At 29.1% G+C, this 24,335-nt stretch overlaps 1 protein-coding gene across 8 annotated transcripts in view; it reads right to left on the minus strand.

Moving 5' to 3' along the window:
- LOC130641712 (voltage-dependent L-type calcium channel subunit beta-2-like) overlaps positions 1–24,335 on the minus strand; it is a 50,872-nt gene that overhangs the window by 9,529 nt on the left and 17,008 nt on the right. The window contains exons 1-2 of one of the 8 annotated variants that reach the window (XM_057448643.1): positions 23,494–23,591; positions 22,315–22,559 (exon numbers count right to left, since the gene is read on the minus strand). The exons of 2 other annotated variants lie outside the window; for them this stretch is intronic. In XM_057448643.1, the coding sequence (XP_057304626.1) occupies positions 22,315–22,515 (201 nt within the window). In that variant the 5' untranslated portion in view covers positions 22,516–22,559; positions 23,494–23,591. Of the gene's footprint in view, positions 1–3,062; positions 4,119–7,164; positions 7,536–8,540; positions 9,063–11,812; positions 11,950–14,771; positions 15,506–22,314; positions 22,560–23,493; positions 23,592–24,335 lie in introns of those variants that run through there. 5 more of the 8 variants (XM_057448641.1, XM_057448647.1, XM_057448648.1 and 2 more) reach the window with 5 other exon arrangements.

Below are 24,335 nucleotides of genomic sequence, written 5' to 3' on the forward strand. Positions count from 1 at the left end.
ACTTTAGTTTTATCTCGGCATAAAATACTTTTAATTCCTACTTATAAATATTTTAATCTGCACACACAGAATTTGGATCAAGTCAAAAAAAATCCACTTAAATAATTTGTAAAAACATCATACGGTTATGAGCCACAAATAAACGATCAAACATGCAGACTACACTCCATGTTCCGCATATTAACAAGTAGTTCCGTTCCTAAGTGAACTCGCAATCAAATGGAAACATTCATCACAATAAAAAAATTGCTGCTGTGGAAAACAGACAACTTCAATTTTGAAAAAAACACGGATATGATGCAACATAGATTTGTTATCATCATCACTATCATTTATTTGCGACAACAAGACACAATAATCAGATGGTAGTGATGGTTGTAGCAACGCCTACCTCCACATTTCGACCACACTGCCAGATTGAAGACATCGAGAATAAATCAAACAAAAGGCGAAGGGCAAGCAATGTGAAAATCTATACTCGGTGTCAATTGTTTTGCGAGAAAAAATAAAATATTCAGAAAACCAGAGCTAAGTTTGAGCACACCAAGACCATTTACCGCAACAGGTGATTTATTGAAAATCTGTAGTTGTAACTAATGGAAGACTCACAAATCAAAAAGTATACGTTAAACGCCAACCCTACGTTAAGATGTCTAGATGTCTGGGAATCGTGTAAATGAGAACTCAATTCAAAATACTTTCTATTCTTCAACCAATCACTATTTCCCTGTTCATACCATGCAAAGTTATTTTGCAACCTACTATAGAAATTTGCACACAGTCTTACATATATAGAGTAAACAGTTAAAAATCAAGTTCTTTTTTAAATTAGTATCAAAAAATACAAAAAAATCAACACCACTAAGAACTATAACAAATAAGACGAACAACATTACAAGATCAAAAGCTTTGCAATCAATCGGGCAGATTTACATAATAGTGCACATAGAATCAAAACAAAGATGATATGATTTCTTACGTTTTAATCAAAAGAAGCAAAGAAAAATTTTCTAATACATCTCATTAATACAAGCAGTAGAGACATGAAAACAGACAACATGCCTTTGTGAATATTAAAGTCTTCAGTTTTTAATTATCATGTCCATCCTTCTCAGATGCTTAGTTTGTTTTAAAAGCATAGTCTTTGGTAAACTCGCCGCCATGTTATTTGAGTCAGTACTTGTACTTATGAGGAATTACAAGATTTAATTTTTAAACATTGAAGCTAAAAAAAGTATTGATTTTTGAAAAAAAAAAATTATTGAGTTGAATATTAACGTTTGCGATTCATATCTAGAAGATTATGTTATCACAAAAACATAGGTCCTAAAAGATAGCCAGTCAATTTTTTAGAAAAATAGATTCTAAATGAAAATGAAGTAAATTGAAAAAACACAACCTCAACGTCACTGCAATTGACTTGCGCTAATCAATCATATTGTATTTCTATGTCAAACTAATTATAAACCAGATCACTGATATGAGAGTAAAATGTCCAGATAAAACTTTTTAATATGGCTTATTAAACTAAGCAGCAAGAAAAAAATTAAACCAACAAATTCTTCATGCACACACTCCATTGGAACTTAACTTAGATATTTTCATAATCAAGCCTTTCACATATTTTTCCCTCTTTCATATTTATTCATTAAAAGTTTTCTGTCTTTTTCAATACATCTTGTTGTTATTTGGAACCTTTTTTTTTGCTCCAGATTTTCGTTCTTTTAAAAAAATTAATCCAATCCAGCCTATATTCATACCTTTGCTTAAACTTAAAGGAATTTCCCAGACTACATTTGCTCATAAATTCTATGGTGATAAAAAAGAAGCATTAAGCTCTGTAATCTCCACCTTTCATCGCTCAAATACGGCAGTCAATGTTCATAATAGTATTATCTCAAAAAAAGGGATAAAACTTCCAAATCCGTTTTCTAATGCATGTATTGAGCGGTGACAAGTGGGTGGAGCATTTTAAAGCTTGTACTCTCAGTATCCCTGTTCAGCACATGTAGCTTCATAACCTCCACCACTTTTTCAGACCTTTAAGCCTATCACCAAGATTATCTACGATAGCCAATAATAGCTTAAACAGAGCAATAGCATTAAAATGTTGCTTTAGCAGACAGATTTTAATTTGTCATTATTTTTCTCAAACATAAGAGAGATGTTTCATCAATAAAGCGCACGAGCAGAACGAAAAACAAAATGGTTGAAGTAATATTTAACGCAGTGGTTTGAACACCTCAAACAAAAAACCCAGGAGCTTTTCCAAGATTTTTTTAATTCAAAAAGATTAAATTTACATGTAAAAACAAAACATAGATGTATAACAATATACACTTATATTCTGTTTCGTTAATTTTTGTTGTTGTAAAAACAATTAAAACTGATACTTCAATTAATATAGCAAGAGTAAATAAAGATAGATTGAATTTATTAATGTGAAATGATTTTTGATGTAGCACACCAAGATATCTTCATATTTATATGAAATCACTTAAGCACACACTAAAATTGCACATACATTATACAAAATGTGATAACAAAACGTGTAAAAAAACAACCACAATATGATAATAAAAGCTTATGCTTTGAGAGGAATAAATTTTGTTATGAGGTAAATCCCAAATAGATTCTATAATTATTCACTAGTTCTGTAGCAGAGAGAGCCATTGGAGGCAAGAGGAAATATGTTACATCTATCGCATTGCAGTTAATTCCATTTAGATAAACAAGAGGGAAAACAATAACTCATTAGTCAACTGGACTATTGTTCAAACATCAAATTTAAACTTATCAGAATTGCAATCATTTCGATCAAAGTTAAACACATCTTCGACGTCATTGCAATTTTCTTGGGCTAATCAATCATTTCGTATATCTAGTGTCAAACTAATTACCAATTACCTAAACCCATGCAGTGAGTGTCCAAGCACGATTTCGAAAAAAAAAAATGAAAAAAGTCTCAATCTAAATATCAACAAAAACTGACTAAAACTCAATAAGATCATTATTGAACCAGATATTATTATACCCGATAAATCTAAGACAGTGTTGCTTACCGTTTGGAAATAATTATTAGAAGAGTTAACCATATTACCCATAAGACCATGCAAAGTTAGCGCACTCTGGTCGTTACAAGTGTACTTATGAAATAAATCTTTAGGGCGGTGGTTATACAGGGGTTGGAAATACCCATTTTTTTCCTCGTTTGCTTTGTCATTGGCAACTGAATAAAACACGCTGTTTTCAGGTAGTGTTGCATCAGGTGGAGTTGCGTATTTCGGTGAAATGCAATACTCTGGACTTTTGGGAGGAGTCCCATAGGAAGGGGAGGCCTCGCCTTCAGTTATTTCCACGTGGTGACATTCAGTATCATTTGGCTTGTACATCTCCATATGAAATACACATGGATCGTCGCTTTCTGAGTTCTGGCAACAATTTTGTTCACTTCGAATGTTTTCAGGTGTTGATCTTACTGTCTCTATTTCAAGTGTTGATTCTGATTGGCCACTTTCAAAGGCGGGACTAGCAAGCTCATTGGTACTGTTAAAGGCCAAGTTCATTTTGCCCATTTCTTCATCCATTGTAAATATATTTTCTAAACTCTGACTACTGCGTAAAGAAGAATTTAGAATTTCACTCGAGCTTTCGAGTTCTTCAACTGTTTTTGAACCATTTATTTCTCTTAAATTCGACTCGCTAGGCATGTAACCCTTGTTGAGAATTCCTTGACCGTCGTTCTTTGCATGTCCATTCGTTTTGTTTGTTGTAACTTTGTCTTGCATATCAACACCCGAGAGAATCTCAATATCAACAACATGATGTAGATCTTTTCCTTTCATGGCACCAAATGAACCCAAACTGACAAAACTTTAATAATCCAATACGATAACTTAACTTTTATAAATTTATTTGAACTAATCTCCTCGTTAATAACTTTTTTTTTTGAAATTTTAATATTCAAAGCAAACATGTACCACTACAATGTATATCAAGAGTGGAATTAGTGATAAAAAATTCAAAGCTTCTCTTTGAACTATAAATGACATTTTAAATTGTTAATTGGATTAAATATTAAAAAATATCTCTTCACTCGATGTATCAGACAACCATGAATAAAAAACATTGGAGTCATTAAAAAACTTTTAAAAAATAGTGAAAAGTAACAAGTAAGGTTTAGTTTAATATTAAAAAAATAGAAATGTCAATATATAATATAAAAGAGATCTTTTGAACAACTTAATTGCTAAGGTTATTACTAAATACTTTTATATATGAAAGAATGCAACAAAAAAGATAATCATTAAAAACAAGTACACTAAAAAAACTCCATTGTTGGCTTTCATAAAAAAATAGGAAAAAATCAACTAAAACACGGTTAGTTTTGCTTCCTGATATCTTCCTATTGTCTTGCTGTTGTCATTATTTCATAAAACATTTTTTACCCCTATTTCTCATGCTTACAGCAGTGCCCTGTTTATCCCTTTTAATACTGAAATCAATGCATTTAATATTATAGTAAAACTTAAGAAATATGTGCCCTGAATCAGAATGGTTTAAATTCCCAACAACAGATATAAACATGGTTTCAAATAAAAACCTTTCGTCCAAACCAATCATGGGATATAAATGAAATAAACATGAAATAGAAATGAAAGCATGTAAGGTATAGTATTATAATAAGTTGATGCAAGAAGAGTGTGCAAAAGCTGAAATGAAATTCTCTATTATTTTTTTCGAAAGCTTTGCAAGTAAGCTCAAGACGATGATTATAAAAAGCTTAAAAAAGTAACATTTTTAAAGGGAATTCGAAAGGAAAACAAAAAGAGAAAGTCAAGGAATCAATCTGCTGTCTAGCTATCATGAATGGCACCTTTGCATTTTACACCTTTCAACATAATATAAATATCGTGCAATTTTGGAAAGTTACGAATAAATTAAGACGTGCAGTACATAAAACGAAGCAGTTATTATGAAAGTGATTTTTTTTTATACAAAATTATTCCTATACAAAAATTTACTCTAATAATTCGTTCCTATACCAAAAATTTTTAATTCGTTCCTATACCAAAAATTTTTAATTCGTGCCTATACAAAAAATGAATTTAGACTTTTTTACGACAGCCTACATTATGTAGTTCTTGAAGCATTAAGTAAATAAGACCATAGACGGTTGATAAGTGGCTGAGAAATTTTTTTGAAGACGTCATAATACTTTATATGCCTTGAAAAATGGGAGAAATTTTGGTCCTACGTGTGCCTTTTTCACGTCAGTTTTTTTAAGTGATTAGCAGGATATTTTTTCTCAAACTGGCAAGTGTAATGGAATGATATTACTTTTAATGATACTTATGACATTTATGTCAAATCCTAATTTTGCATGCTGGTCATAAATGCAACTTGGCAACTTGAAAATTGCAACAGTGGTCCCTTGTTTTAATTGCACACAGGCATTATTATTACAAATCCAAACTTTTTAATTTTTCACCCCTCAACTTTGTTTCTTCTTTATTCTTTCAAACAGAATGTTAATGGTATTGTTTCAGGTTGATTCACATAATCCAAAAATGAACATTTTTATTCATCTCATCCACAAACACTTTATTATAGCGAAAAATGATTTTGGATTCCAGGCTACAATCATTTTTTATTAGTTCAATAAAAATAAGTTGGAAGAAAAATGTATCAGCAGTCAACAACCAATTAAAATAAAATAATTCAAAATATTTCATTGCTTCATGGCTGTTCCTAACAGGGCTATGTAAGAAGCCATACTAATAGGGAAGCCATTATTAAAATGGTACCATAAAACGTAACCAAATAAAAAACAAATTTCTTGCAAACTTTGTACTTTTAATCTTAAGCTTTGTATTTCACAGCACAACATTGAACTGGTCAGTATCTGTCTTATATAAAAAGGATTTTATACGAACAATGATGCTGGAAATGACTGAAAAATCAGAAGAAAATATAAACAATAAAAAAGCTAAACATATAAAAAAATAAGAACATCCAGGCTGAAGCCAAACTTTCTGATTTTTTTAAGGAAAATAGTGCATTTGAATGTTGGGAGAATATGTTTCAAATAAATATGTGTTATGTGATATGACACTGGTGTTAACTTAGAGGCAAGACCTTTATATATAAGATGCTTGTCAACAAGTTTGGTTTTTGTCAAAACAAGTTACTTTTTTGAAATTATCAGGAATGTAGAAAATTCTTAAATTTTCCTGTCTTTTAAAAGTTCAAAACCACTTTCCTTAATTTTGTTAAGGTGGTGTAAAACAAAATTAGACGGTTATCATAATTATAAGTCACGTGTAGTTTGATTACTCAAAACATCTGCCGCTGAAAACTGAAACAATCCCAAACAAATGTCAAGACAATATGCCCACACATTTTCGCAAAACTTCATAAAACTTGTTTGTAAATAAAAGTTAAAAAAAATATGCTGATAACTTATCAAAAATAAAAAAAGGTTATGAGAACAAAGTGCCAAGTAGTAAACTTCAAAATTAAAAAAAAAAAGATTTGTTTTGTTTTGAATTATTTTTCTTACAACGTCAGAAGTTTCAACAGGATGCTAAACATAATATTCAAATCTTACAAAACTTATCATTTGCTATTTTTGCACTTAAAAAATAAAATAAAAAATCTTTTTTTATTAACTGCTTGTTAAATTATCCAGCCACCTTAGTTGACATTTTAAATTTTAGCTTGACTGGTTCCTAACTTTTCTATATTTCAGCAAAACATGTGGCTCAGCCCTTAGAAATGAATTGCTTGAAAAACGTAAATGTAACGAATCTTTGACATATCCTAATCTGTATCTCGTAAAACTGAAATTTCTCCCCTATTTTCCCTGATCATACTGATTTCTTCCCCTTGTCATACCTTAAAAAAACACTTAACTATAAGAGATGAACAAACAAAAAGAATACATATGCAAAAATAGCTTTAGGATAGTCTTAAGACTCACACAAGAAATATTCAAATGGATGAGGCATGGATAGATTTCTTAGGATGTGTACAAAGTAAAAGAAACTAGCAGACTCAAATTAAACATCATCTCCCCACTACCTTGTCATTTAATCATTGAAGGCTTAAAAAAAAGAAAATACTTGAATGCACAAATAGTTACTGGCATAATAATATACTTACGATACTGAAACTCATTTTGTACATCAGCAATAATTTGGTTAACCATCAAAAAATGAGATGAAAATGAAATGTTTATCTGAACAGACTGAACAAACAAAATGGTAAAACCACACTTGAAACCATCTGATTCCTTTTATTGTTTGCAATTCCAAAAGCTAACAAAAAAATGACTTCTTCCATAAAAAAAGAATATAAGAATTCATTTTAAGGCAAACAAAATTGAATTGAAAATTTATTGTATGTCTATTTGCAAAGTTTTTCCTTATTCAAATTAAAAAAATCTGTATCCAAGTACTCATTGTTGAAAAGCTGTTTTTTCAAACTATCTTGTGACAAAGAAAGAGAATAACGCCTATAAAAATATTATTGAATAATTCCAGACGAACTGTAATAGTTTTATAGACGTGATATTCTGCAACTGTCCATTCTACAACCTTGCTGCAGAATGTTGCAGAAAACCTCTGTTTATCTCCTGTTAAATGTTAAAGTCAACAAAAGCACTTAGTATATTTCAATAAACCAAATAAAGATTGTGGTAAGGAGGGAAAGTAGCAATCATTATCATCATCAACCTTTTTAAGCTTAATGTCTATTTTCCATGCTAGCATGGGCTGGACAGGGTATACTGATGACCTTTTTCCAATCTAATTTATACTGTATTAGTTCTCAAACTCCTCTGTATCAAGTCTTTCCTTATTACCTCCTGCCAAGTTTTTTTTCAGTCAAATCATAACTTGTACAACATTAAAAGGACAAAATTGACGAAAACCTGGTAACTGAGTATAGGTTAAAAGACTATTTTAACAACACAAGCATGCCTATCAACAGGCGATCAACTATTTTGCGGAATGAAGTGAAGTAAATAAACCAACAACAAGAAAAACAGAGACCAATGACAAATTTGCAATTTGAATTTTTTTAACAACTGCACTGCAAAACAGTTAAATGTGGGATGTATGTTAGCAGTTTAGCCTGGAGGCTACATAAAATTGTCTACCAAATTAAAAACTAACCAGAAATTTATCACATAGTTAAGTTTATGTACATGTTGTGAATACTCCAAAACAAAAAACTCGGTTTTTGGCTTTTGTTTTTTAAACAAAAATAGTCTTGATAACTAAGATATTTTCTTCTTAACAAATCTGCCTAGCAATGACAATCTTACCTTCCTCTCTCGATCAAAAGTAAAAAGTTCCTTATAAAAATCAATTAACCATAGACACAAATAAGAAGTTAAAATAATCCATAAATATGTACGAGGAAATTTAACACACAACTTTAACAGATACATATGCAAATACATATGTTTCTATGAAAATCTATCCATACACTTCTTAACTTTTGACCATTTTTCTGAGAAAAGATAAAATACTCACATTGTATGAATACATACATATGCCAGGATATTCCATTGATGCGTTCAATTATTTAAGTCAACTCTGCAGCACGAAATGGGTTTAACGTTACAATATTTATGTATAAAGACCGAACACTGAAACATTTGACGCAAAGACAAAAACCGTTTAAAGGTATATGGACTTCATAGTATGCTTGAAACAAATAACTAATGTCTGAACGAACGTCTGTTAAAAAAGAATGATGAGAAACAAAATTGGATGTTATTACGAATACAAAAAAAACATTTTCATGAATATTCTTTTTCACATGAATCTTCTTATTTAAAAAAAATAAAAAGAAAGTTTTACACTTTGTATTTATTTATCCTATAGTCTCTATTATATAATTCACAATAGAATTGCTAAAGTGCTAAATTCAAACACTCTAGTGTATGATGATGATGGATTTTTCTTCTCTTCAAGTGCAGCATTTTGAATATATTATCATATATTATCGTCTTTATTAAGCAGCCAGAGAATATGCTTTCATAAAGAATAAAAAAGTAGAAGAAGAAAATTCATTGTTGTTGTTTTTATTATAGATCAAAAAGAAAAAAAAGAAAGAAATATAGTTTTTCTTCTTAAATTATTCATGATATTTCTTAGCATAATGAAGCCTACATTTTTCACGTACAAAATAAATCATTTGTGATGCACCATAGTTCCCTTTTATGGCTTAGTTTTTTTTCACAAGCTTTTTCTAATCAACACAAGGGATGACAAAAGCAATCACGTATGCAAATTGACTTTCAAAATAAAACAAACACAAGTAGAAAAAGAAAGAGAAAAAATGAAGTGAAAAATACAAAAACTAAATAGAATAACAGCAGATGGGTTTTACTATTTTACTATCACCTGTCTGTAGTTAGCTAAATGAAAGAAGAACAATAGAAAAGAAAAGAAATAACTATAATAATAACAAATAGAATAAAATATTGAACAAAAAAACATTGCTTTCATACCAATATACAAAAAAACCCACACAGAAAAAAAGAAAGAAATAGTTTTTTAATCATTTTATTTACCATACATATTTCAACACTTACGCTAGTATGCCTGACGATGTTTTATACACGTAGTGACCAGTGACAGCCCTCACTGAATAGTAAAACTAAATTACTGGTATAGATTCAGTTGAAATAACTGAGAGGATCTAATTATACTGACTACAATTCCTCCCCTCGTCAATTTTTTTCTTTAAATCTTTCTTTGCTCACCGAGTTCTTACATTTATTTATTACACCACTGCATGCCAATTTTTTTAGGTCCCATACCTCTCAGAGTTTCATATATTAGATATTACTCTAAACTATCCCTCTAAACTATCCACTTTATTTCATAAAGAAAAATAGTTTTGCAAAGTTACACTCTTGATTAGCGCATTTTTTTGGTTTTACCTGAAAATTGGATTTATAGGCATACAAAAACCAAGTATATTTAATTTTAAGCCCAGTTTTTCTTTTGAGATTTTTATAGACACCTTGATATTTACGCTCAACTGCTATTTTCCCTGCAAAAGGTATCTTTACTACAACTAATCAATGATTTTCACTAAATAAGGAATGTTATCCACAAAAACGCTGTATAGTATGACTAATTCTAAATGAAGAGCTTAATTATGAAAGAGCATTCAAATGTCAAAGTATACAAAATATCAGCCCAACTTTGTCAACTAAAATTATAGTCCTCTGAAGCTTATTGTTTTGACATCCCAAAAATTGTATTGACATTTTTGACTAAAATTTCTCTTCTTCTTCCAGCTAGCTATATTACTGAATTTTATACTTAATCAATATTTAAATTTAATTACAAAAATTTTGAATAAACACAATGTACAAACTTAATGAAAATTCTTTAAGAACAGACCTGAAATTCCTTCTTGATTAAAATTTAAGAAAAAAATGTTTTGATAGACCTTTAAAACTAAATTCCTGTCATTTTAATGAGATGGCGAAGTTACTGTTAATAGTTTTGACTTTCTCCTGACATTTTAACAACTTTTAAATTTTCTTGACAATTCCTGGCAGAATGAACAGCCAAGGGAGGGGATAAGAAAAGCATTTACAGTAAGATGCATAATTACCAAAAAAAATGTTGTTTTTGATTTAAAATATTCAATACCATGTCAAATTAATTTATAACTGGAAAAAAAGTCTCTTAAAGAGAGGGGTTTTGGGAATCATTTACAGATCAGTACCCAAAAGTTTGTGGAATTTTTGCAACAAGCAAGACTGTTTAAATAGTTGCATGTAAAATAACTTTCCATAAAAAAAAAAACTTGCAAAAATTATACGTAATCTCGGTTGCATGGGGACTTTTTAAACTGACTCGCTATAAAGCAGGTAAACATAACAGAGTGATAGCAAAAAGAGTTTATGAGAGAACAAGGTAGAAAATCATAATTACCAGCAATTAAGTGTATTGCAGAACATTTATTACTACTGTACTTAAAAATACCAAAAAATGTATTTTCCAATTAAATTTTCAGTACCAAATTCAATACATTCACAAAAACACAAACTCAGTGACATCATGTTCTGCACACCTTACCTACATGATCAATTATATCCTCTTTAAAAAATTCCAAGCATGCCTTACAATTAAGAAGGAAATTATGTTTTACAGTTGACAAACAACACAACAAACAGATAATATTTAAAAATAATAGCAACAAGAAACATGTTTTTTCACTTCTGGGAGTACGTTTTTATAATAAGTTCCAATCGCAAATATACCTGGCAAGAAATCTAGTAAACACACTAGGGCTGAAAAAACACATATAACAACATGTTGCCTTGTCTAACTTTAAGTATAAGGCTGTAATGATAACAACTTTAAAAACTATATAATATGAATTAAAGATTTCATTGTTGGCTGTGGTGATTTGCAGAGAAGACTCCCAAGTTCAATTTTGAACATCGTGACAACAAAAATAGTTTTTGTAATTTAATAAACCCATTTGAAGCCAGTCCCTTTAAGGTGTTCCTCAAATATTGGCTTATTGCACCATCATATTCGACCACTAGATCTCCAAGTCGAAAAAATCTAATAGTAATCAAATGATCATCATCAACACAGTTGTAGTTCATCAAATATTTTGTGATGTGTTTTGCTGTTAGTAAAGTATATATACATATACTTTTAGATTTCTGTGGATGACAATCAAATTGTAAGCCAAACCTTCATTAAAATACAATAATAATTAAAAAAAAACATAATAACAAAAAATTTACAATGATTAACATTCTCACCAAAAGCTTATCAACAGTATTACTCAGAAAACGTTGGATACTGATGCCAGGCATCCTTCCCATTACTTAACAGATAACTTTTCCTACAACCTTTAACACATGTAGCTTCATTATAAACATTAAAATACATTAAGTGATCATCAATTTCCTTAGAAACAAAGTAAAAAGCCACCAATGAAATTAGTGGTAGCTGAAACATACTGTTGTCTTCTACAAAAATAAAATGAAACAATAAATTTGTGGTTTTGTAAAGAATGGTCAATGTTTACTTTAAAAAACCCCAGTACCATACAATACAGTTTTTTACAAATCTATTAATTTTAAGCAATTGTAGTCTCTTGCACAAGTTGTGTACAATAAAAAAAAACAAAGGTTTATTAAGAAAAGTGTAAGTACAAACATGATAGTCATGTGAAACAATAACTAAATAAATAGCTAGTCAACAATTGCAAAAAGGCTCTTAGAAAATGCCTTTTGTTCTCAAATATACAGAGAAACTACACTTATAATAGAGATCTAACTCGATATTTCTTTTTGCTTTAAAGTTAAAATTAAAAGTTTTCTTCTTGTAACAAAAGTGGCACTTAAATCTATATTTACTGACTAATGCGATTAGGAGATTAAAAATATCAAATTACATTCATGGAAAATATTTATGCATTTCTTAACTGGCCAAAAAAGACGTGTAGTTTTGTTGCCAAGGCCGTAATAATATAATAGAATAAAAAATATTTTTAACTAAAATAACTTTTAAAAATTACATAATACTAGTCAATAAACAAACACTTATAATACTGATGTAAAAAATGAGGAAATGCAATAGTAATGAAAGATATAATCAAAATTCCAATCATGTCTTACGTTTAATTGTTTAATTGTATCTGTTGTTAATCTTAGCCTGTTAATATGTTCATATGATAATCACAGTGATGGCGAGCAATATTTTCGCATTATAACCACAATGGAGGAGGGTGTAACTCTGATATATATTTATTAAACTGTACATGGTTTTATATAACAAGAATCACGTTTTGAACACAATAGGGCATAATTTTTAAGTAAATTAATGATGCTAAGTGTTCTTACCTCAAGAAAATGTAAAAAAAAATCTGTGAAACAAGACCAACTGTGTGTCATCCAAAGTAGACATTTTTTTCTTGTAAAAATAGTCGAAACAATGTTTGTCATAATAGCTAAATCATTCTATTTATTCTGTTTTTTTTATGTTTTCCTAAAACCTTTGGTTCACAGTTTGATTAGTCCTGAGAAAACCACGAAAAAAAAAAAATTTTTGAGAGTGCTTTACAGTTTGTATTACTTTCAAAATGATCATTGTCACAACGACAAATTGACATTCACCCTACTTTTACAACACAAAAAAGCATAATATTAAATTGTTTATTTTAAAAAATAATTAACCCTAACTGCTCACATCAACATGTCAAATTTATTATTCAAGGCCTGATCAATTATATCTTTTTCATGGTTATCATTCCCTTTTAAATTAATGCAATAATTTGATGCACTTAAAAATTTTGATTCATCTTCAACACTTAGCAATATTCTTCAAACCCGTTTTGTTGCATATAAGCGGTGGATTTTCACACAGGACTTAACTATTAGTTCACACCAAACGTTTTTTTTATTCCACAGACTTTCTGAGCTAAGTTGTTCAACTAGCAGCTAATAGAGTCACCAATCAAATAAACAAACCAATATTTTAAAAACATGGAAGCTGTCAAACATGAAGGAATATCAACCTTGTCAAAACAAGAGGCATGTTGATTTTAGAATAAAAATAACTGACTCGGACAATATAAATATTGTGCTTGTTGTAAAAACAACACGTAGTCAAAGCTAAGTCTGTTTGATCTTGAAGAAAAATTCACAGCAGGATACAAGTCCAGTTTTTAGAAAATGCCTGGAGTCATGACTAACGCAATCTCAATAAAAAAGGTACACAACATTGAATACGTAAAAATCTGTGTGTTTTTAAGTAATTTTTTTGCATTGTCCAATCAATTACCTCAACATAGCTAAACAAAAATCAGGAAATTACACTTGGAGGAGTAATAGACTGAGCTGTTTCAGATCTATTTCAAGAAATTATGCAATCATTTCTAATTCCTCCTAACATTATATTTTAAACAAAAAACAAACAAACAAAAAGCAGTATACAAACCCTTTTTTATTTACAGCTTCCATTTAAGTCGAAATTATATTCTTAAATAGAAACATCTTAATAACAGCTGCTGATATAACCAGACAACAACTTCACCCCCTACTGTACCTGTTAATTAACTTTCCAAGTACAAAAAATCGAAGGAAAAAAACAACAAGATCCTATTGTGGTAAACAAAAATCAGAATTATCCCATGATGAATTATTGTGTAAATTTTAATCAGGAAAAAAACCTTTAAGTAAAACAAAAAAGAAAAAAATAATAATGAGATTTCTTTTCTCAGACAGCTTAAATTACAAGATGTTAATGAAGTTTTTCAAAACCTTTTATTATCCATGTATTATCGTAGGTTGCGCTATGAAAATTACCTTTCCAAAAAAACAAGAAAGTTGGATTTTATTTTATACTAGCAAAATGTTTACCCTGTCAACCTAAAACTGATCATCATACACAAACACAAACATTTAAGTAAACATAAAACAATAACCAAGTATTGCTCTTTTTATGTAGGAAAAATCACTCAACAAGTATTACTAAAATAGGGTTCTTAAGGAATTATCAATACTTATTTACATCTTATACTTATGCACATACTAACACTGATTCTTTTGCACACAAGTGCTACAATAGCTAGGATGTCATTTTCTATGTAAATGCAGTTATGGATAGTCAGACCTCAAAAGTCAAACATGCAAAAGAGATTGCGATAAAACATAAAGATTTGCTTATTGATGTGAGTGTAAAAAAAGGGACAACGTTTAAAGAAAAAAAACTTACAAACGCCATAAATATATCATCCCATGGACCAGAACGTGGCGCTTTACTTCCAAATAATGACTTAATTTTTGAAGGTCGTCTACTACGAGGTTGGCGATTATAACCGCTAACTTTACCATCCGTGAATGATGTATCTGACATAAATGTTCCACGCTTCTCTTTGTTACTTTTCTGTTTTTGACAGTAAATGTTTTGAAGCTCATTTTCAGGTATGGATGGAAAGTTGTTATTACGATGATCGTAAGATATGCTTCGAGCTCTCCGTGACACTGTCTGGTTTTTCACAGGATTCTTCAGTTCATTTGTTGGGTTACTGCTGCGCCTTTTTTTGAAAAAACTGTTTTGATTGGCTGATGAATTCATCCTGTATTTAATTGTACCGTTAAACAAAAAAATCTAAGAAGCCACTCCAGTCACCATCCACTGTGGTATTGACATTGAATTAAAAACACAAAACACCTTCCCTTCTTTATCCATCTTAAGCTTATCAAGAATTTCAATATATCAGATTGATTTAAATAGGGCTTAATCACACAATATAAGGTTAGAACAGCACAAAATAAACAGAATCAGTATGGAGCAAGGTTGATTCAATTAATACAAATATTAGGAATAATAGAAACCTGGTTTATATTAGCTAATGAAAAGAAATACCTAGTAAAAACAGTGATATCTGCACAAAATGAAAACCAGGTCTTTAATCAAGGGATAAAAAACACTAAGCTTTCCTCCACAACGATAAATCCTTAAACAATTTTTAAAACCTTCCAGAATGTTTGTTGCATTATGTATGTTTGCTGGGATGTGGAAAACAAGACTTATTCATGACATAATAAATCTTTCACCTTTGCCTTATGCTTTGATATACAAGTGGAAGATTTAACGCTTTTGCATAAGTTTTGCAACACAAATTTTTAGAAACAACATAGGGACAACAAAAGAAAAAACTTCTCACTGACTTAGCGTAACAAAAAACATACAAGACATGCTGATGAATATTTTAACACCAGCCTAGTTATAGACACAACAAAAAAGTGTTTACATATCAACAAAGTATCCCTCATCTTGAAATAAAAATAAATAAAGCTTGTTTTGGAAAGGCTGAATAACCATCTACCACATTAAAATTTTTAATCCTTCTAATCTCAAAGTCTTGTTTTTGCTCTGCTCTGAAAAACAATTTTTTTCCTCTTTGTGCAGTGCGAGAGATATTAAAAATTCAAAAAAATACACAAAGAATAAATAAATAAAATTAGTATAAAACGTCTTGCACGTTAGATTGTTGTGTGAACTCAGTAATAATCGACCAAATGCAATGTCGCTTATTAGTTCTTTCCAGAAGAGAAAATTATTGTTATCTTGAACTCTTTTATACATAAAGATAAAAAGGTTGCCTTTTTTATTTTTCACAAGAATAAAAAGAATTATAACTATGCTATAGTTTGCAAATTATAAAAGACTGGTGACCAGGAGGCTTTATAAACATTATATGCTTTTAAACACAAAGCAATGTAGCTCTCACATATATTGCATAGTCACAAAATGTAATCATTTATGCTTAAAAAACACCTGCTTTTTAAAGGCTTTAAAATAAGATTAAAGAAAAAAGATACATAAAATGCAAACATTGAATCAATATTAACACACATTATGTAAAACATAGATACATTCTGTCAAATGTTAAACTTAATTTTTATAAAAAAAAACAGAAACCACAAAACGCCGACGAACTTCACTAAGAATACTATGTAACAAAAAAATAAAAAATAAAAATAAACCCTGCAAATATAATAAACAATTACAAGGCTAGGATTTGTCCCTTGATTATTACTTGAAACCACTTATCTTAATTCACAAATACATAATAATTGATCATTGCTCATTACAAACATAAAAAAGGACACAATGAAGCTATTTATTTTGCTAGGCATTCTAATATATGAAAATCAAGATAGCATGTGCTAATAATTAACATTCATTAGCCATTCATTTTAAAGAGGTGACACAATTAGAGCTTATTAAAGTATTAGTTTAACATAGAAAAAGCATTTTAATTCAAAAGCTAGTTTTACAGGAAGGCCAATATAGCACAAGTTGTACTTAAAACTAAACAACTTCACCTATTAAGATAATCTTACATGTCTTAATATGGGGACAACATTGAATAAATTTTAGTAATTACCCTAGCAATAAGATTAGACACTATAACAGCATTATTAGTCTAACAAGTTGTTAGTCCATGGAAAAATTCACTGGAATTCACCCATCACTCATTTTGGCTCACTGACTAACAGATGGACAAAAAAACAAGCAATATAGATGACAGTAAGAAGTCTATAATACATTGTCAACCATATAAAACAAAATTATTCGATATTCTCAGACTATTAGCACTTTTCGTCAATCTGAAACCTTTTTAACTGGTTGTTGGTGTTTCTGAAATAGACGCAACCAAGGAACTTGCATCTTTTTTTTCAGGCCTTAATTTATGATTGTTTCAGACATTATACAGTTGAAGTTTCCACCATAAATTAGTATTTTGCATAATGTAACAAGAATTGCAGCCTCTAGACTGCCTCTAGAGAAAATGGTGTTAAGTAGAATGTCACCCTAAAAATGTGTCAAATCGTAACATAGAAGGTAACATTTAATTTTATTCACTTCTGCAATGCAAAGAAAAAACATACAAATGTTTATCTATTTTAGGGTTAGCACAAACTACTCTGTTAAAGATAAAATTTAATCTGACTGAACTATTAACTCACAGCAGTCTCAGTTAAAATAATAAATCATACATTCATGATTGCAAGATTGCAAGATCCCACACAACACACTTTGCAGCTGCAAGTTTGTCTTTAAAACAATTTTAATGAACATGGAATACACTTATTAAAAAACTTGAGACTATACATTAAAAAAACAAAACACTTTAAAAGTACTATACGAAAGAATGATAACTACCTTGAATTCAATTAGCCATGCCGCAAAATTACGTGTTCCAAAATCTATACCATCACTTTTAATTTTTTGTCTAACTGCGATGTTGTTTGTTTGTAACTGGGCTATTTTTGATCCAAACTGTTAACTCACAAACTTAAAAAATTTTTGTAAAAATAGTGAACATTATTTTTTAAAAAGAAACTTTAACAAGATAAGTTACTGTTTTCAAATTAAAACTAATAAACAAACCACTTTACTTAACCACACAGTGGAGTATCAACACCAAACAATCTGAAGTAGCTCTTTTCTACAATAACATGACAACAACACTCAAAAGCTAGACAAAAACACACACAACTAGACTGGATACCTATTAGTGCATAGAGTCAATCCTAATCCTAACCCACATGGAGAAGAATACTTCCTCACAAGTAGTTCAATGTCAGTTTCATGTTACAATTTAGTGTGACTTTATGATTTGTGTGATTTTTTTTATTTTTAGATGGCTAGAATCAGCTCAGTGTGATTAATTCCTGGGGACAAACTCAGTAATTAGAAAGTTCATTAAAATAAAATATTTTGATACAACAAACATTATAGAAATACTACTAATAAAGATTTTAGATTGAGAGTGTAGCTTTGTGGATACTTTCAGTTACACATTTTTCATAGGAAACACCTCTATAAGCAAGACCTAGATGATATATATATATATATATATATATATATATATATATATATATATATATATATATATATATATATATATATATATATATATATATATATATATATATATATATATATATATATATATATATATATATATATATATATATATATATATATATATATATATATATATATATATATATATATATATATATATATATATATATATATATATATATATATATATATATATCTCAAAAACTGCTTCCATTTCATGATTACTTAAAATAGAATGATTTTTAAGTTCTCAACTATCTCAACTATAACTTCAGAGGATTAACTTATGCCACCTCAAAGCACTATTTACAACGGTTCATTTTCTGTATTAAAACCATAATGTGATATTAGTCAAAGTTTAAGCAACATGGGGACTGAGGTTAAAAGTGCACAGACAGTATAGAAAAAGCATGTAATAATTTTAAGTATTAGCAAAGATTAAAAGATTTTTATAGCTCTGGCCAAGAGTTTTCTTTTCTTTTTACACGGTGTTATATATTGCAGTGTTTCTTTATTAACCTGGCAAGATTCTGAGATGAATGGCCTACCAACTAAATAACAGGTTCTTCCCCTAACATAAGAAAGATTCACAGTCCCTTTTTTCTATGAGGTACATTTCATGCTGCCGCAAAAGAAAAACAAACTTTCACAATTACAACTTATTTTATTTGATTAATGAATATAACTGTTTCATATGTAACTGTGATATCCATCATGGTCCATAACAAGACACATCAAAGAACAACAGGATGTCCAGCAAACTTATTGGATCAAATTCAAAATCATTTAGAGTCTTTACTGAGTAATAAATTTTTAATTTTTTTTTAATTTTCAGGGTCTTAGGGATTTAAAAAGTCTTAACACAACAGACTTAATAAAACTGTCTAAAATAAAGTAATCTATCTCTAAAATATCTCACAAGTACAAATATTCCATTCCCAAACTAGTCAATACAAAATTTTTGTGTTTTTTTAAAATTCAATCTAAACTTCAGGGTTTTTAAAGGCCACTTGTTCAAATTCAGATTTTTCAGGGTTTCCAGTGTCTGCTTGACACCCTGTTATTAAGATTTTTTAGTAAAAACAAATGAAATCGTTATCCTACCTTGTGTGTCTGAGCAAATATGCATTGATTAAGAGAAAGCTGGATTCCTCCACCAAATAAACATGAGACAAACGTCATTTTTAATATAAAAATGTAAGGTTACAAAAAGCGTGTTTCTTAAAAAATATATATTAGTTACAAACACAACATTATCCTGTACGTAAACCTGCTTTCGTGTGCATACCATCCTACATACAGTAAATTTTTCCTGATTAAGTTTTGGTAAACAAATAGACCTAACTTTAATCCCACTTGTAAAAAGGTTTAGAATTAGTTTAAGGAAGTCTTTTTAGTTATTAAAGCAAGATTAAATTAATCTAAATGAACAGTTTTCAGTTTAAGAAATATCTCTTTCCAAAAATTGTCTTTTTTGGTTGATTTATCAAAAGAAGCACAGACTAGCTGTAATAGCTTGTTTGCACTCTTTTCGCAATTCATTTCAAATTACGTTATGACACATTTATATATTGATATGAACTTTTTAAAAAATGACAATACAGACTGTAATATCATACAAATGAACATATAAAAAAAGTTGGATGATTAAAATTTCAACCAAATAAGAAATAAGGGAATAAAAAATAAAAACAACAATACAATGTTGTCAAGTTATTATGAACAAAACATTATTTTGTTTTCCTACCGAAAAAAAAACACATCTCACATAGAAAACCAAATACTGCAAACAATAAAAAATATTTATAAAGGGAAGAAATAAAAAACAAAATGATGAAAAAATAAGATTAGGCAAAAAGAGTAGCATACTTTCAATAACACAACAATTTTAAAAGAAATTTATCCTTTTTACAACCAAAATTTATAAGAATAGATTGGCTGAATTCCCAAGGCATACAATAAATTTATGCGAAAATAAAACAAAACAAAACAAAAAAAAGTAAAATAAAAAACAATGCAGTAAAGAGATATAAAAAATGTATGACAAAACTAGAACCAGAAAGAAACAACACATCATAAGGCAAAACGCGGGGTACTTTCTTTCTTATTTAAACTAACAACAGTTTATTCAGTAATTTGCGATTTCTATTTTTGTGGCATATAGTGTTTGTGATTGTTCTATTATTTCAATTTGCGCAGAGAGGATGTCAGTGGAAGCAAGCGAGCAATACTTTTATATCAGCCTTTTAAATTCAGATTTCTTGAAGTCAACAACAAAATTCCGAACATAACCCAAAATTTTATGCTTTTATGCGATTTTGTATGAGCGAAAAATGCTGATTGTTTTTTCATTTTGTCTTAACAATTCACTCCTTGGCAACCTTGTGAAGTATGCAATACCAAAAAAAAAAAGAAAAGGAATGGAATGGAATAGCTAATTAAGAAGTACAACAAAATTTTTTTAAAAAAATTGAAGAATTTCATAAACATCTCTGGAAATGTTTGCTGACATGAATTTTTTTTTTTTAAAACATGTCATTGTTCTCAAAAATGGATGAGTGCCCATATGAACTGTTAAGGCTGTTACAACTCGTAAAAAAGATAAATTTCTGTGAAAGCACTGTTAGACAGAAAAGTTAATATTAAAACAATATTATATAAAACGAACCACCTAAACAAATTTACTGCATGCAACAGATTTATCACTGATTCTATTATTTCAACTTTAACCTTTTACCATACAAATTAAATGTGCATTGTAAAAACAGGCTGTGAAAGTTATATTTTATTCTTTATTCTTTAAGAACAGGTCTGAAATTTAATCCTTCCCAAAATTTTGAAAAATCTAGTTTTGATTCACCATTGATCATTTCAGACATTAGTAGGAAAAATTTTTTCTTATATTTCAACCTTTTTTAAGAAATCCTAAAAATTCCTGACATTCCGATTTTAAATTAGGCATAGGTCATAAAATAATCAAGGTCTAAATCTACATCTAAGTCTGGTTAAAATATTCATGAATGAATTTCAGGAAAATTCTGAAAGAGCTCAAACTGTTTGAAAGATCCTAGCTTGAAAATTAAAATGTTTATATATTTGCAACTGTGATCAGATTGAAAATAGTAAATAGTAATCAAAAAAAGGCGGAGTCTGAAATAAAAAACGTAGATGTACCAGCTGTATCAAAGTAAAAAAATATAATAATAAAATTTATCAGCCAAAAAGCAAAATCTCAAATAAAATTATGTATTAGTATATTTCACTCTGAAATAATAAAAAAAATTAAAAATATTCAAAGGAGACATGAATAATTACCTCGTATGAGGCAACTAGAGCCTGAGGCAAACAATTCTCCAGCATAGTAAATTTAAAATTATTGAGCACTTTTTTTTTTGCTTTTGAATTTTTAAAGTAAAATAAGAGATAATGGTTACTTAATCTTGTGATAAACATCACGTAATAGGTGAATCAACTTGGAAAGTGTAGGCTAAATGTGTTAAAAACAGGGTGGCAAAAGAATTATTTGTTTTAGAAATTTAGGTTTTGTGGGTCAAATTTAGGAGAAAACATTGAAAAAGATATAAAAACCATTCTATTTTAGATTTCGACAAAATTCATGAGATGGACAGTTACTAATAACCATATACACAGAAGTCAATCTTTTTTTAAAACATGATAATAAATAAAATATAATAAAAATAAATTAAAAACAACTACTTAAAAGAAAATAAACACAGGTCAGGGTAAACAATTTTAGAAGATTAGGAATGAATATTAGGTTACTTAGGAGATTTTAAACAGGCCTCTATTTTTTAGGAAGTGTGGCCACCGTAAAAAGGAACATTTTGAGGATTTACTATACGACACTACTTACATAGGTGAATGAGACACTCCTAAGTTTTGTATCGTAACTTGTTGATGAAAGGAATGAACTTGCAGTACCACGAGCCATTGTTTGATCTGAACTAGCTTGTGAAATTGAATTTCCATGTGAAAAGCCATTTGGGCCATTGTGAGCATTGTGTAATAACGAAGGATCATTGATGGTGACACTTCGTCCACGGAGGTTGTTCATGTTTTTTTTGAGAAATAATAAAACCAATAGGTAAAGTTTTTCAACTGTTGTATCCAGGTATAAAAGAAAATGTAAAAATGTACAAATTTATAATCAAGCAATATTTGATCCATAGATAAAACAGTACACAGTATAAACTGGTTTCTATTAACTCATACAGAAAACAGTATTTTACAGATAAAAATCTAACACTGAAGAAAAACCAGGTTTGACCCACCACATAAGAATTTCACAGCAGGCTTCATTAATAATTCTTCTAATTTAATTTAAGAAAAGAAAAAAAATTGAAAACAATGAACAGCTTTGAGGTTGGATGTTCTATTTACATACACATCTTGATAAGGAGAATGAAATATTGCAATAAATGAAAACAACACAACAACTAGCTCCTGTGGATACTATGCTTTTTATAGGGCTGCAAACAAAACAAAAAACACCTCTTTCCTCTCTTCACAAAACAATATTTTTTCAATATAAAAACAATCAAATAAAAATTCAATTATCATTTTGTAACACATTTTAATATTGCTAAATGTTTAAATCAAACTTTAATTTTTTTAGACGAAGGAATAATTTGGTGTACTATGATTATGCCAATATTGATATCTTTTTATCAGTATGGGGAAGTCTGTTTCAAAATGTGTTGTTATATGCAACTTCAGTTTATTAAAAACATGATTTAGATGATGCAAGTTGCAGTTTTTTTTGTTGTTATTGCCAAATTACTACGACTAAATAAACCACTTTCTAAGGAAAATAAGTAACCTAAATGGATTTAACTCAATTAACTCTAATTTTTCAAAAAAGTGATGTCTCACATAGAAACAGAGGACAAATCCACCTAGTCAAATGGTATTAGAATCTGTCTTTTATTGATTAGTAGTTTTTCGGACATCAACAGATTTTTTCTGACAAAGTAGTATTTGGTTTCTAGGATTCCCCTAAATCCACAACACAGTAAAATATATACATACATACATGCGAGCTGTTGTCAATCTCTTTGCATTAAAAGTTTCTTTTATTAAAGAAAAATTACTTGGACACGAAACTACTGCAAAATATTACTTCTTGTTTATAAAGGAAAACTAGGAAAACAATTTCCTAAAGAAAATTTTAATATTAATTTAAATTTTGGAACATATCACCTAGGTGTGAACTACTTTTTTAAATAACATAACATCTTTTAAAGAATTTTACAGTTTATATCAACATGTTGTGAAAACATATGATATATAGGTGATAAAATGCAATAAGAAAGAAGGATTTTTTTTTATTTATAAAAAGGTTATGGAATGGTTGTCAGCTAATTTGGAAACTGAAAAAAATGTGCAGGTGATAACTTAATGTTTGACGCCATTCTGTGTCCTGTCGTTCGAGTTCTGTCTTTTATCTATTTACATTTTTTGTAAGCAATTGAACACCTTTAATACTAGCAAATAGTTTGGTACGTTTCGATAGACAAAAAATCAAAGACATTTAAACAAACAAGAGAATAAAAAAACATTCAGGTCACCCACATCAATTAAGCTAAGCTAAGATGTAAAAATTGCGCCATAACATAAAATAAAATACAGAAAAGCAAATCTAAGCAAAAAATAAATGAAATAGTTTTAAACTTAAATAAGAGTTTAACTAACAATAATTTAATTTTATAAAATATTGATTAATAACAGAGTGTCTGGCTAACTTCCAGGACCTTTAAATTACTGGTATGTTCAGGAAATAATTTGTGTAACGATGATGTGCTATAATGTTGCTTCAATATATTTTTTAAGTAACATAGGACAAGGCAGTAACTACAATATTGATTAAAAAATGTA

Source organism: Hydractinia symbiolongicarpus, chromosome 4, assembly GCF_029227915.1.
Source record: "Hydractinia symbiolongicarpus strain clone_291-10 chromosome 4, HSymV2.1, whole genome shotgun sequence".
Taxonomy (NCBI): Eukaryota; Metazoa; Cnidaria; class Hydrozoa; order Anthoathecata; family Hydractiniidae; genus Hydractinia; species Hydractinia symbiolongicarpus.